Here is a 16,382-nt window from a genome sequence, read left to right on the forward strand (position 1 = left end):
TTGAAGTTCTTCTAATCTTTTAGAAACCATCCAACACGCTCCCTTCTCTATAGTGTCTTTCTTGATCTCTGAATCCTGATGAGATTTTTTTTTCCTGCTCTTTTGAACTCCTTTAGTGCTCTGGACCTTTCATAGCATGCATTTTACCTTGTGTTATAGGTTGTGTGTTGTTTGACTTATGCTCCCAACAAGACATTCCCTTTCCTTACATGTTGTCTTTCCACCCGAGAACTCATAATCCTACATACCCACCTCTCATCCTAAACACTTGCCTCTCCGAGGAGGCATTGCACACTCTTTGACTTTTTCCTTCCGTTTCTACAGAGAGACCTCTGTACCTGTTTCCTATATCCTCACTGCCCAGTTACTTCTCATTCAACTGTGCGCTGGCTTTCATGTGTATCAATCATCTGTAGTCTCTTCTCCTTTGATGCTTTTTCTGTCTCACCTGCCTCCTACCTGTGTGGACTCACTCCTGCTCATCCTTGATGTAACCTTTCTACATTTCTCTTGATGACAGATCACTTGCTGCCCTAAAACTTATTTACTGCCATCTTGATAGGTTTTATTTTCTTGGGAGCATGTTTCCTTAATGATGAAAAGATGTAGGTACCCAACAAATGTTAATGGGCCAACAATATATGCAATAGTTGATAATGGTATACTTAGTTATCCTTAACCTATGGCCAACAACTTGGAAGTAGTAGAAAGACTTAAGCCATGTGTGGTGCTGCACACCCATGATTCCAGCACTTGGGAGGTACTGGTAGGGAAATCTGGAGTTCAAGGTCATCACTAGCTACATAGAGAATTCCAGGTCTATGCTTTATTAGATACTGTTTCAGAAAAATCCTCAAATAAACAAACCTTGAAGTACAGAAAGACAGGTAGCTTTCATCAAATGATAATTGACTTTTAATGTTTTTCAGAAGAGTGTAATGAAGACACTACCGAGAAAGAAAAAAGACAAACTACCAGTAGCCACACTAGGTGTGGGCTGATTCGGGACCAGTCCATTTGGAGAAATCCTTCAGATGGCGAACTTGTCAGAAGTAAGTATTTCTTAAGAGAGAATTGGAGTGATGACTATGAGAGTGTACCCTCAGGTCCCTTCCCAAGTAACATTGCTATACATCACTACATCTGGCAGTGTTTCTATTGGCGCTGAAACATCAGAGCTAATGCTAGGATGTAAATACACTGTGAGCTTTCATATCTTCTTTAGACTGGCATAACTGACTGCAAACACTATATTCTACTGTGAGATTTACTCAGATAGCTCTTTCTTGAGTGAGGACCCATTGGCCATCCTTAAGTACACCATATCAGATCTAAGGGATAAAGTGCTCTTGTCATTACTGTTCTCTTGTCATTTGATACCAACTGTATTTTATGTTGCTATTTGTATCTTTTGGATGCTTCTTTTGGATGCTTCTCTTGCCGCTGAGGTGGCTCTGTAGAGACTTCATAAAGCATTGCCGTATTTATTTCACTCTGAGAATTTTAGAAAATGGGGTATCTTTTGGGTGATGTTGACAATGTGAATTCAGTATGAGGTCTAAGACTTGGAACTTGATTCTAGAACCTGAGTCCCCCTAGATAGCTCAGATTACATTTGCCATTGAAAATAACTTAGGCAAGGGAAGAGTATAAATGGACTCATTTGAAAAAGCATAGAAGGAAATCTTTCGAATTCTTATTCATGGTTACTGTGTCTCGGTATTAGTATGCTAGAGCACAGAGAGAATGCATTTCTCAGATTCAATTGTTGTACTACCTGACTTAATTTTACCTCATCATTTCAGACAATTTATAATATAGATTCCCTCTGGTAGTACGTTTTTTTTTTTTCCTTCGAAAGTTTTGATGTTACTTTCTTCTGAAGAATGCTCAGTTCCTGGCCCTCACTGAATACTAGAAAAACACCAACTTGGCAGAAAATTAGCAATACTAATAAAAATATTGTTGAAAGACATTTATAGTTTTCCTTTCTAAAAAAGCTCCCCAAACATGTTTTCTTTCTCTTAACTTTAGAGTTGAGATACTTTTGTCCTACAGATGGGAATAGGAAGGAAGGAAATGTAACAAAGAAATTAGTGACAAACAGGATTTATATAGCCTTTTCCAAAGAATCACATAAATAACATTTGAAGAAAACAGTTATGCCTCAACATATATTTATCCTCTTTTACCAAACTACGAACTCTAAACTTGGGAACGATAAAGTTTGGGGAAATGCTGGCACACTTTGCATATGATTTCCTAGAAACTAGACTTGGTGCTAAGGTTTACTGGAAAGAATTTAAACTCCACTTATTAAGGGCACGTGTAGTTCCCCCGACCCCTTCTCTCTTTCTTTTATAGAAGCAGAATTGTAAGGGTTTGATTTAACTAATTTATTTCTCCACTCTTCTTTCTCAAGTCCACAGTAGAAAACTGTAAATAAGATCTCTTAAGGCAAAACCCCAAAGACATTGTGACATGAGGATTTGGAGGTTTGGATCCACATGTTAGGGTTTTTTTTTTTTTTTTTTTTTGCTACTTGGTAAATCTCATGCTAGACACAGAATTCATCTTGTTAAAAGACAGGATTTAAAGTGAATTGTTCTTTCCATTGTCTTTACTGGTTAAATGGACACGGATCAAACATATTGCAGGAAATAGTTTCCTTACTGAAATAATGATGCATTTCGTGCCGTGGAACACTGGAGCATTTGAGAACAAGTGTTTCGGTTGCTGCTAATGCTCACAGAACGACTGTAGAGATAGTGAGATCTGTCACCTTCTCTAAGAATGCTGTGGTGACCTTTGGCAGATAAATAGACTCGTGAAAATAATGACCATAGCCTGTAATACCATTGGAAACCCGAGCTGGCAAGGATTTTTCAAATACTCGTGACTCAGGATGAGGATTAAAAATTCCAAACTCTCTGATTTCTGCTATTTTCCCAGTCATACTTTTGTAGATGAAGGCTATCTTATTGGCTGTATAAGAAACACTTGAAGTGGAAGAACTTAGAGCATGCTAAATGTGACTCCGTTCCAGCCAGCATCAAGAAGTCTCCTATTGTGATAGCAGCAGCTAGTCCATCGCACTGATTTAGAACTTCATGGAGCTAATCCATCTCCCTGATTTAGTGCTCCATGAAGCAGTCTGCTTTTCCTTCTTGGCTTTCCCCAACAGAGTCCTCAGCCATGTCTCTCTAAGTCAATGTCTGCTTCCCACATTAGGGAGATGGGTGTTTTCTTGCTTTGCTGTTCAGAGGCTCAGCAGATCTTTTGTAATAACAATAGGTCCTGGAAAGGGAGCTGGTGGCTCAGAACCCCACAGGGCTGGAATTGAATGTCAGCGGTGAGTCAGTCCTGGCTCCCTCCTGTTCCAGGAGTCTTGTGTGGCTCCCTGAGTGCTGTGGAAGAACGGGACAGCTGGCTTCCACAGAACTGATGTGAGTGTTCCCACTGAGGTGCTAGATGGGCTGGAGGGAGAGCGCGTCAGAAAGAGAAAAAGAGAAAGAAGCCGGGTGTGAGAAGAGTTTCAAATGCACGGCCCACTCTTTTTTTCCAGTCTTCCTTGGGGTAGCTCAGCTGCAGGAGTCAAAAGTGCAAAGAGCAACTGTTGAATCTGACTGAGTTTTCTTTGTCTGCTCTTGAGAGTAGTTACAGAGGGCTGATGACGCACTGGCCTGTCTCCACTGTTCAGGCTGCCTGCTGCCTTCTCCATTGGACATTTAGGGGGTAATTTATAATGGACCAATATCTCTGGCCATGAGAAGAGACTTTTGCACTTCTCTTTATTGAGAATAAAACGGCTCTGGAACGTCAAGGGAGGGGTTGCTTTGGAAATTACATTCTAATGATAGGGTGTATTCCCAGGCTTCCTAGATGAGCTCCAAGCAGAGAACTATTTCTTAGTTATTCCATGATCTTTAACCTTGACCTCTGTGGACCACCTGCTTGGAGCTCACACGAGTTGGCTTCAGGGCTGGGTGGATGCTTGAGCTTTTCTTCTTCCGTAGTTACTTCTAGAAGAAACATGGCAGGTGGCAGGTGTGGGACTGTGATTTGAAGGCTTCTATTTCCAATATGTTGCCCCTGAGTTGCTCACTTATTAGAGAAAATCCTTTCTGGAAGTAATAAATAAAAGAAGAAATCCATATGGAACAGAATATTGTGAATAAATAGGCCACACAGAGTCTGGTGCAGGAATGTGCTGTGTGAATATCTTTCTTACGACATTTAAATAAAAAAGCGCGGCAGTTCTAGCTACTTGGCGTTTGTTTAAAAAAGTCTTAAATTAGCAAAGGATTAAAGGCACAATAGCAATTTTTTTCTGAGGAAAATTTATAATTGGAAAGATTCTTTTCTATTTTATGATTTTAAAAAAGAGATCCTTAAAATGCCTAAGAAGCCTTCATATTCTGAGAAACTACTTTTGAGTATAATTTAATGTGGGGGGATTTATTTCAAATTGCAGAATTTATATAATTTTTGTGTTTTGCTTTGTTTTGTTTTCCCTGAGAGCACAGGCTGAGATGTCAGTTCTTCCCCTTATAAGAGTTTATGTGGTGTGCTGTACAATTGAAACTATACTTCTTAATAGTGCTTTGTTTTAGTAATCGCCAGTTTTCTGGCTTCATAAAATAGACATTGTAGTGAAATAACACCCAATTTAACATTCATGTTTCTATTTAATCTGTAATACACACAAATCCATAAAAGGTAACGGGCAACATTGCATGTTTTAATTATAATTAAAAAGAAATGATCTTAGGGTGGTTTTTAAGATAGGAGAGGATGTTTATGTGTGTATATGCAGATGCATACGTGTGTGTTCACATATAAATTTGTGCATATGAATTTACATGTGAATGTACATGTATGCACACATGCACCTCTATTGACAGGCAGATAGCATGTGTCGGCAATATTTTGGTTTAATTTAGGTCAAATTCTACTATACTGGTTATTTCCCATGAAGAGCTTACATTTTTCTTTGTTCCTCTTCTTAAGTGCCTGAGGTCTCTATTGCAGATTTTTCTTGGTCTTTCTGAGCATTCCTGTTACTTAACTTTATCCATGGACCTTGCTTTGCACATAAATGCCTCTAATTCTAAATGTCATTACTTAACTCCAGAAATTTTCCTCAGCTTCTCTTCTAAAATAAATTTCCCATTAAATTAAACTGTTTGGTTCAGCTAATTCTCTCCTTTGTGATTTTATAGAATTCCCATGATCTGAAGCAAAGTTAGAATGCTCTACTTAAATGGTAATCCCCATTCTGTTTAACCCATTTATTCATTTTGAAGAGTTTTTAGCTCTCATAATAGTAAGCACTTAATTGGCAGGAGAATGCAAGCCGCTCTCTAATTCACACTTGCCCGCCCTTACAGAGGGAGCCTCAGCTCCTTGCTTTTCCACTCACCCTCCTACTTGAAGCCTTCCTCTTGGCATCCTCTGAATCTCCTCTCCATATCAACAGGCTCTGCTGTTAGGAACTCTATTATTTCTTTTCTGAGCCTCTGCCAGCTTAGAGCTGATCACCCTTAATGAACACCATTCCATCACTCCAGGGGATTCTGCCTGTGTGGAAAACACAAGAAAGAAAGGCAGGTGCTCAGGCATACTGTCATATCCTTAGAACATTTCTTATTTCGATGGGAGAGAGAGAGCATGAAGAGGTTTTGATTTAAGAGTTTTCTGCAGCTCTCTTGTTTGAATGCACATTTCAACAACTATTATTTGGCTTCCTTTAGAGTTCGGTTTGTATGAAACTAAAAATTATCCCCCATTAATGTAGCACCTTGCGAGGACTGGTAGATGTAGCGTATTAAAAAAAAAAATCAGTCGTCTTATTAGTTTCAGGCATTGCCTGACACTTCATGCTCATTCAGGTCTCTGAGAAGTACTAGGATCAAGTCGTTCTGACTTTTGAGCTGCTCACTGCCCTTTCTTGCTCTCTCCAGCTGTCAGTAAATTCTTTGTTTTTCACTATGCTGACCAAGTGTTTACACCCACGGGCACAGTTGCTTTTCCTATTGTCCTGGAGGAGAACATTTAATCATCAGTTATTACAAAATCAAGCTGACGGTTTGGTTTCCAGGTGGGGTGTGTGAAATTGTGAGTCATTTTTTGGATGTCCTCGGTTAATCGTAACCATGTAGACCCCTATTCTAGAGCAGAGGTGACATTTCCTTACACAATTCACTTTCAGGGTAGATTATTCCATGCTCACCCTGGGTTCTTTCCCTTCACTGGAGAGAAATATTGTTTATCTTTTGTGTTGAACCTCTTAATATTAGATGTGAGAAGGCCGGTAGAAATGAACTACTAGGAAAAGGGTCCTGATTATGTGGTTGCTACTGGTGTTGAGTAAGTTATCATCAGTGAACTCCTACTTCTTATTTCCCAAATGGGACTGCTAATACCAGGAGGCTCATCACGCCATTTTGAGGATTATACAGGTGACTTTGTGCTCCATTGCAAGAATGGATGGTGAGTTAGTTCATCAGTGTGCATTAGTATTATCCTTGAGTTGAGCTATGCATTTTAAGATATTTTTCTTCTCATTATGGTTCCATTGAGTCAAATGCTTGGAAGCACTAAGATAGATAGACTACATTTTACGAGACCTCTGAAGTCATGGCTGCAGGTTTGCTGCGTTCAGTTGATTAAGAGCTTTAATGTGTTATAAAGTAGCAAGATGTTTATAAACCATTATACAGAATATAAAAAAAATATTTGTGTTGCATTTAACAGAAATAGGTGTTTGTATGTATGCCTCTTTATCTTTCCCTAAACCACATTATTTTTCTTTTCCTAGAAAATCTAGGAATTCTCAACCTATGGGTCAAGATCTCTTTTGAGGTTGAACAACCACTTCACCTGTCTCCTGTCATATATTCTGCCTATTATGCATTGGAATTATGATTCATAATAGTATCAAACTACAGTTATGAAGTAGCCATAAGGAAATTGTATGATTGGGGTTGCTACAACATGAGGAACTGTATTAAAGGTTTGCAGTATCAGTAAGGTTGAGAACCACTGCTTTAGATTAATTCCAGGTTTAGAACTCACTGTTGTTTCTGTTAAGACTGTTGGCTGTGTGTTCAAGTTCCTTGAGTTATGCACAACACAACACATGTTGTCATTGTTGCTCTTATGCTGCTATTTTTGTTCTAATTTATTTGTACATGTTTGTCACCATATGCTAGGGTATTTGGCTTTTAATCCACATCATCTATTTTTCTGCCACAGATTTTCAAGTTCTTTCTGGTAGTCCTATAAAGTCTTTTGATCCTTCCTCACCAGCTAGATGGTTGAGTTGGAGTGCAGGTAGGGGATAAGGGCTTACCATTGACCCTAAATTTAGCATTTGTAAATTTTTCAAGCTTCTGAAGAAAAACTGAAGCCTGGGAATTATCATAGAGATCATCTCAAAAATGTTAACCTCTGAAGAAATAAATAGCATTTAATTATCAAGACCACAAGTGCTGTGGTCAAGATAATTTTAGTTCTCCAACCTCAAACTTCCTGCATCTGAAAATTCCGAGAACTTGTACAGAAATTATTTGTTTTTAGACTATTTCTATATGAAAATTTTGGGATTAGGATTGGAACTAAAACTTTGAAAGAGCATACTATGATAGCTGTTATTACTACTGAGCTACATTGAGGATTAAGTCATGGTCTATGCAGGTGTAGCTTTTGCATGTGAAATTTATGATCTTGTGGCAAAGGCAGTTTCTCCTGAGATGATTGCTTGCTTTAGCAATACCTCAGGGAAAAGTGCAGGGCTGCTGTATGTTTACATAAGGGAAGTCCAAGTCCTGACATGGGAAGGGTATCAGAGAGAGCTTTGCAGAGGAAAGCCCTGAGGAAGCCATACCTGTGATTCTACCAAAGTGGTTTAGATAACTGAAATGGGTTGTGTGGTTGTATGTGTGTGTGGTGTTACAAGCCTAAAATATAGCACATTTTGGCATCTAGAAGGGGGCTAGTTGAATGGAGTTGGAAGTTTTGCATAAACTGGGACATAAAGTGTGTTCTTCAGAGGTAGAGAGTGATGAGAGGGAAAGACTTCCTTAGATGAAGACTGATGGTGTTGCAGTTTTGACCTGATAAGGTTTATGCTGTTTTAACTCGTACTTCTTTGTGGAAGATGGTGTTTGTAATAATTTGGGAAATAAATAGAAATGGAGAGGACTGAAGTCAGGAACAAACTCATGATAAGACCATTATTATATTAATAAAGGCAAGAAAGGAAGGTGTTTGGTCTAGATTATGTCACAGAGAATTGCAGGATGGAGAAACAGGAAATAGGTTTCTCTCTCTCAAGAGTCTCCCTCTCAGATCTTTCAATAGGCTCTCACTCTAGGCAAGACTAGCTTAGAATTCTCTGTGTAGCCCAGGCTAGCTTCAAACTCATGGGAACCCTCCTGTTTCAGCCTCCCAAGTTCTGAAATTACAGCTGTGAACCATTTGGCATTATTCACAAGGTTCATTAATTTGCGAGGCGAAGTCAGCCAGATGAAACAAGTGCTGGGAACAAGGCCAAGGATTTTAGTTGAAATAACTGTTGTGCAAGGACAATGGGGCAAAGCATTTAAGGACCTGTCATCAGAAGGTTTAAAGTGATGAGCTATGGGTATGGGGGAAAGAAGACATGAAGAGGCTTACAACTAAAAGAACAAAGATTAATATTCCAGAAAGGTTTCTACTATGTCAGAATCAAGATAGAACTAGTTGTAGTTGGATAGGTAATGTGGAAAGGTAAGTTTGGACATAATAATGGAAAATGTGGATTTAAGATGTGTAGGTTGAACCATTTTAGGTGAGATCAGGGTCTAAGTGTGGTCATGGAGATGAACAACTGAAATGGTTCATGTTAAACTCAGAAGGTTAACTTCAGAAAAAGCTTCGAACTGGGTTCTGCGCTCAACTGTCCTGCAGTACACAAACTCAATCGATTATCGATTATATTGCTGTTTCCTGCTGTGTGTTTGTATCTGCTAGTATGTAGATAGGACAGCAGCTTCATATCCCAAACTACAGCCTCTGAAGAGGTGGGATATGATACAGATCATTTGGAGTCTTTATTATTATAGGACACTAAGGAGGTTTTTCCACCCAGTACAGTCAATATATAACACTGGAATGATAAATATATGTGTCATGAAGAGTGTTACCTTCATGATATAGATGTTTATAGCTATCTGTATCTGTATATATAACATTGCATATATATATATCTTCTTATTACAAGGTATATGGCCACTCACTTTGTCTACTGGGGAGTTCAGTGAAATTGTGTGTAGACATATAGATGAAAAGGGTATCCACTTAATATTTTGTGTACCTAGACTGCATTTCTGATCATCTCCTTAAGTGAATTATTTTATTACATTAAATTAATTCAATAGTATTAAAACAAAACAAACAAAAAACCCCAAGTGCTCCCACATAGCAAAAATAAAAGAGTAGGGTTCAGCTTCCTGAGACAATAGAGAGTCCACCCAAGCATATATAGGACAAGCTTCAGGTTGTAGGCAGGATAGGAATTTTTTTTTTGTTTTTCAGGATCTGAATACATTGGAATCCACCACAAAATTTGGGGACTGGATGATAAATACCAATAGAGAGGTAGAGGGGGAGAGAGGGAGGGAGGGAGGAAGAGAGAGAGAGAGGGAGACAGAGACAGAGAAAGAGAGAAATAGATGAGAGACACAAAGACACAGAGATATGAGAGACAAAGAGAGAAAGACAGAAGGCAGAGCAAGATACACGCAAAAGGAGGGAGAGAGAAATCTGTATACCCAAACCACTGTGAATTTTAAGCAAACAGAGACAGAGCATTAAACTCAATGCTGGGCCATTTAAAAAACCGGACACTCTGTATATATCCATACAGTTATAGGTCAGTAAAACTGGGTGTGGATGGAGTGGTAATCATGAAGGAGCAGGGATCTAGTTTTGCTAAGCATGAAACACTATTGTATCCTAATTTCATAATTTACTTCTCTCTGAGTTCTTACATTTCATGGTCAATGAGGTTTTCTAGGTTTAGGAAAATCTGTTGATCTCTTAGTTAATAACACTGAGTAACAGACAAACATTAGGGAGAAGGAACTATGAGAATCTCTGAGCCGTGAAGCTTCTCCCTCTACAACAGTCACAGCCTATAGGAGTGTGAGACTTGCTTTTAGCTCAGTCCATGGCTCAGAACAGAGGGTGAGGGTGTACACAATGAGAGAGGTTGTGGAAACCCCTTTTAACCCCTTTCAGAAGCTCTGTTCCTTCTCACCACAGCAGAGGGAAGAATCAATGCTATAACTTGTCCTGTTTCTTTCAACTAGTCTTTGGGAGTCAGTAGCAAATCGGTGCTACACAGTTCTCTACTAAAAGCAGAACTCTACCCAAGTTTCTTGGGTTCAGCAGCAAGATACACAAAAATCAGGGGAAATCACTCTAAAGCTCTCAAATGGTACCATTAGAGGGTGAAAATTACATTAAGTGAAACATAGACGGGAGTTGGATACAGAATGTGTTCTGCCTTGGAACATTATTTAATTAAATACATTTGCCATGGCTCTTGAGAACTTGTGAGAACTTGGCCTGGAAAATTTAAGAAATAGAGATTCCCACCATCTCAAATTGTCATGAATAATTGATTCATGCCAGTGTAACCAGAAAAAGGCTCTTCTGCTCATCTCCAATGCTGCCTGCCATTACTTGTCCCCTGTCCCACTCTGCAGATTGTCCTGTCACTCTTCCATTGACATTACAAAGCTGCTGTCCTAGCCACAGAGAGTGACAGGAGCAACAACACATCCCATTTCTTTTACGGAGTTAAAATAATTTTATATACAGTAACTTACTATTGGAAACAAAACCCATTTTCTTATATATTCAAATTTTTAATACTTGAGTTAAGGTGGCTGATGTTTGTGTTGACAATTTCTTTTAAAGATTGATAACGTACTTATATCTACACAACTGACATTTTAAATAACTTTAAATAACTTGGTTAATTTTTAAAGTACTTAAATTTCTAGGCTCACGACCCAATGAAATAAAACACGTATCACTATTAAAGTATCTTTTAAAAAGATAACTTGAATAGTACTGACTTTTTTTCTAAGTTCCAAATTTGTTTAAAATTACTAAAGGCTTATTGAATAAAATCTTATTTTTTGACTGTTTTAAATGTTATATTGGTTGTGCATCTCAGCCCTGAATTCTTAATGTTAGAGATTTCTGGATGACAATGGGAAAGAGAGAGCTGATGCTTAGTGAATCAAAGAGGGTGTTATATGACTGTGACTCTTCACCCAGCATGCGTACCTCTGGGTTAACCTGTAGGTGACATCTGAACTCTGACTAGCATCTTGACTTCTGAGTCATGACTCCACAGTGTTTGGTTGACCCAGGACTTCTTTTAACGTCATCGATTGACATAGATCTTCCCTTTGAAGCGCTGACTTCCTTTATTTTACAAATAGGGAAATACATTTGTCTTTATTAGCACCAACATCTGTTCCACTTAAGATTTTCAAATCTGAAACTCACTTGATTGTTTTCCCACGACTTTGTCTTAGAAGTAAATAAAGCTTCCAGGGCTATAGATGATAGAAGAAGAAAATTATAATATAGGTACCATTCAAGGTCTTCTGTGCTTTGTGGATACATTCTAGGAGACAATTCTTCCTTATCCTTTGTGTAGTATTTGATGGAACGACTCTTGACCAACATTTCCTCCCTCTGCCTCTAGTTCTACTGTTTGCCTCTGTAGTGAGCCTGGCTTTCTCTCAGGTGCCTGTGAATGCGGCTTTACATGCCATTCCTTCTAAGGTTGTGTCAACATTGATGTCTTCCTAGATATCCACACCCTGCTTCATTCAATGCTCTTTTCTTTTTAGCCAGTGCCATCTTTTGTGAATTTGGTCAAGTCTATGCCTACAGCCACTTGACTCTAAGTCATGGAGATTAGCCCAATTCCAGGACCCCAGGAAACTTTCAGGGACTGATCCTGGGTGACTGAATCTAGGACCAACATCAGGCCTGCTTTTGATCTCACCACTTCACCGTTCATGAATCTGTTCCAGGTTCTTCTTTCTTCATCCTTCAGGGCTGGTCTTCCTTTGTGCTCCTTTTATCTGTTCAGCCAACAGCAAGGCTCTCATCAAGACAGGTCTTGTCAGGTTTCCTCAGGATAAAATTACTGGTTTTGAGGTTGCAGCCCACTTGTGTGTGACCTGTTCATCCACTGCTGGGCTGAGGTCTCCTAAAGGCAAAGTTGGCATCTCAATGAATTTTGTGGTGCCCTTTGTACACATCTATTCTATGTTCATTGCTGGATAAAGGAAAGGCCTTTTCTTGTTATCAGAGGGCAGGGATTTTGTGATGTTTGGGTCCTCTAGAGCTTATTTATTTGCTCTAATATGTAAATATTTCAAGCCCAAATTCTAGACCCCTGCCTTAGATGAAAGTCTCTGTTGCTTCAACATCAACTGTGAGTCCGTAGCCTTCCTTACTGTTGAGCTGTGGGAAAATGTTGGAATAATTGCAATATCCTATATGCCTTCCATATTTCATCTTTATTGTAATAAATTCAAGACAATTTCTAGGTTTAATATAAACTTGACATCTTAGAAAAGAAACTGCTTTGGTTTTCATAACTTTGAGCTTGGTCTCATTCCAAGAAAGAGATAAGCACTTTGGCATATGCCATTCTTTTTTTTAAAGCACCATTTCTTTTTCAATAAGAAGAAATCTAAAAGACTGACATGGAAGAGGTGGGTGGGGCAGGGACAAGATGCTGTGGTCACATCCCTCTGTGGGAAGTAATGGCTCCCACTCTTCATGTTAGCTTAAGAAACAGTTTTCCAGGTCCCGCCCAAACCAATTAACTTGGAATCTTGTGGGAGTGGAACTTACCCATCCTTGAGTTCCCTGGATAATTTCAGCCTGCAGAGAAACCAGTAAGGTTTGCACTTGAACGTACTGCCCCAGAACAGATGTGTTTGTAGAATAATTTGAGCATTAGTTATCAGCTAAACATTTGCCTTAAAGGAAAGAAAAGAAAAGCAGTTTCTTATGATTAATATAATCACTAAAACCCCATCTGTGTGACTGGTAGAGCAGGTACCAGCTTCTTCTTTTTTTAATCCCATAGTCCTTTGGGGAAATTGTTTTCTCAAACATTGTTCAGATGTGTTTCTAACTTTTCGTTTCACTATGCATGGCTTGTCAGTCTCATTATATGAAAACAGAACTATTTAATTTGCACATGAAGCCTTGTTAAATGGCAGAATGAAAGACTTCAGAGTCCTTCAGATGTAATCTTAAGGAATTATTTGATTGCCTTAGTATTCTTGATACCTTAAATAAAAATCAAAGTTTATCGTATATATGAGTGAAATTCTAAAGATGAAAACCATTTTATCTTATTTTATGAAGAATTACACACACCTACCTCTTTCATCCTCCTTTGATAACCGTGTCTTGAATTGGAGTAAGCTTTCTCTTTCCGTTAAAAATGCCCAGAATAAGCAGTTTCTAATCAAGTGTTTGTAGATAAATTGGAAAGAATATCTTAACTATTACATCTAGAGCTTGTTCTTGGAGGAAAGTGAGGCCTTCTGTAATAGAGATACGGTTTACCTAAGAGCCATATTAATAAGAGAAAAAAATCAGCTTTTTGAATAATATATGAATCCATATGGTATCAGTGGTATCAAGGCATTTGGGACAATACATAATTAGTTTCAATTCCCTTTGAGAGGAAGATGTGGATGTTAAAATAAATTGCTGATGAAGCATATACTTTGGAGAACAGTGTATTTCAAAACTTTGTGCAATATCAGCTATTTCTTTCAATGGTATGGAAATACAGAGGAAGTATGAGAAGATTTATTAGGTGTGATTTTAAACCATTCTTATGATATAAAGGTTCATAGATTGCTTATTTAAGACAGAAAGTAAAACAAGGATGATAGCTAATGCTTAGAGCCTCTGGGAGAACACAGCTTCTATACACAGTCTGGTGCCATTGTTTGTAGTTAGTGAACTAATAATGATCACATGTTTGTATGTGAGCTGTGGTATAACAATAGTTAACACTGTGTAGGACCCGGCTATTTAAATTATGATGAGTGAGTTTTTTTCTTTTTTCTTTTTGCTAATGAGCAACACAGAAAAGTCAGTATTCACAGAATAAGAAAATGTGGAATCATGAAATAAACAACAGGCGAGAAAGAAGAATAGAGTCTGTAATATGTAGGTGAAAGGGAAGGAAGGGCCTCTCTGCAAGGAACTGATTTGTTGCACGGACTGGACTGCGTATACTAAACTAGAATTTGCTTGTCTGGTAGGAGTTCCAGTCATACTCATGTGCAGGAAGTGTCTGTGAGCATTTCACTTTCATGGATGCAAATAAGGGTGCTGTATGCATAATACAGAGGACTAAATGTGTGTATAACTTTCTGACTGGTCCCCCCTTTAAAAGACGCTCATGCTGGCTGCAACTTTTGTTATATGCATTCAAAGCAGCATCCTTAATAACTCACCGAAACCTAAAATGACTCAAAGGCATCTTAGGATAAAATAATGCATGGTATATGCATGGCATAGTCATGGCATAGTCAGGGCGTAGTCATAACATATAATAAATACCACCCAGCAAAAGAGTAATACATAGCACAGTATCACAGACACTCATATTTCTGCATTCTCTGTAGAAGTAAAAGTCTACAAAAAAAAAAACTATATACTTCTTTTAGTTCTTTTCAGACAGGGTCTCAGTGTGTAGCCCTAAGTGGCCTCGAATTTTCTATTTAGATTAGGCCGGCCTGGATCTCATAGAGATCAGACTGTCTCTGTCTCATAAGTGGTGGGATTAAAGGTCTGTGTCACTGCATTAAGCCTTAGTGCTCTGAGTTTTTGAATGCGTACCCTGAAGGTGGGGTGCATGATCATCATGATATTAAATAACGCAACCTTTCTTCTTGAACAATGGAGCTCATGACATGGCTCTCCCCCTCACCCTTTGATTCTCATTTTTCTCCGCTGTGTTTGTTTGGATAAACCTTGAGTTCACTACACTGATAGGAAACAGGGGCTTAGTATAACTCTACTTGGGAAGAAGCCTTTAGTTTAACCTGTTTTCCTCATGCTATCCACTGAGTTAAGGTGACAGCATTTGAGTGCTACAGTTCCCAGAGTATGTATTTAATGTGCAAAGCCCGTGTGGGAGTGCTCATTTTCTGCAGTTACTTTTTCTTTTAACTAAAAACAAAGGCTAACCACATCACATTTTGAGCCTAAATATCCAAGCTCTCAGAGTCAGGATCTAGAGCAGCTTTGTACTGAGAGGAAACAATTACAGCCTGGTCAGTAATAATGACAGATTTTAGTGTCCATTTTAGTGTGTGAAACACTAAATTACAGTGAATTGAAAAATGGGCAGTTTGTAGTTTTCGAATAGAGTGTCTCGGGGTTGGGGACATCCTTTATGGATGGCTTTCGTCTTCTTCTCCCTCTTAACTGATGCTATCGTTTTTTTTTTTTTTTTTTTTTTTTTTTTTTTTTTGTTTCTCTGCATCCGAGTAAGAAGAGTGACAATATGTGTGGGCAGTCTCTTTGGATGATCAGCTTGTTCTCATATGTGTGTGCAAACTAAACATACCTCAGTGATGGGCGGATGGCACAGCAAGTTCAAACACAGCCCTGTGACTGTTGTATGCTACAGTGATGGTTTCGTACCCACAGGCCCTACTTTTATAAATCTTTCCAAAGAGCCATTTCAGCTCAGATAATTTCGATCCATTGTGCACCTGATGGGTGTGCTGGAAGCACCCGGTCTAAGGTTAAGGCATGAAAACCTTGAAAGAACTGGAGAAGCCACTATTGACAAATGAACGCAGCATGGCATTTACATAAAGAGAGAAAAATACCATTGCCATCAATTAGCTTGAAAATGAAGTAATGGCCCAAATTTAACTTGCTAGTAGCGAGCTCTATTATTGACAAGAGCAGGACTCAGCAAGGGTGGGGGCAGCACAAAACACCAAGATTCAGAGAAAGATTTTTGTGTACCTAGGAAAGCTGAGGCCTAGGGAAGGTGAGGGTCCTGTGGTTAAGTTTAAAGAAAACATACTCGTTATGGGACATTGGGCAAGTCACTCTTTCTTTAAGTTGTAAGTTGGCCAACTTTGACCTACACTCAGAGGTTAAACCCTCTCATTATTCCGTTGGTGATTGGTTAAGCAAGAAGATCTAAGTACACTCTTCACTGGCCAAGTCCTCAATGACAGGGCAGAGGAAGAAGTGTGGGTACACCGTAGGCTCTGCTGCTCTGGAAATACTGCCTTTTCAGGCCCAAG

The 16,382-nt window shown here is 38.8% G+C and overlaps 1 protein-coding gene across 8 annotated transcripts in view; it reads left to right on the top strand.

Annotated features, from left to right (window-relative positions):
* Mdfic (MyoD family inhibitor domain containing) overlaps positions 1 to 16,382 on the top strand; it is a 79,621-nt gene that overhangs the window by 18,738 nt on the left and 44,501 nt on the right. For 4 of the 8 annotated variants that reach the window (XM_087657984.1, XM_087657986.1, XM_087657982.1 and 1 more), the window contains 1 exon segment: positions 930 to 1,052. In XM_087657984.1, the coding sequence (XP_087514110.1) occupies positions 930 to 1,052 (123 nt within the window). 8 annotated transcript variants of the gene reach the window in all.

The sequence above is a fragment of the Rattus norvegicus genome, chromosome 4 (assembly GCF_021556685.1).
Source record: "Rattus norvegicus strain SHRSP/BbbUtx chromosome 4, alternate assembly SHRSP_T2T, whole genome shotgun sequence".
Taxonomy (NCBI): Eukaryota; Metazoa; Chordata; class Mammalia; order Rodentia; family Muridae; genus Rattus; species Rattus norvegicus.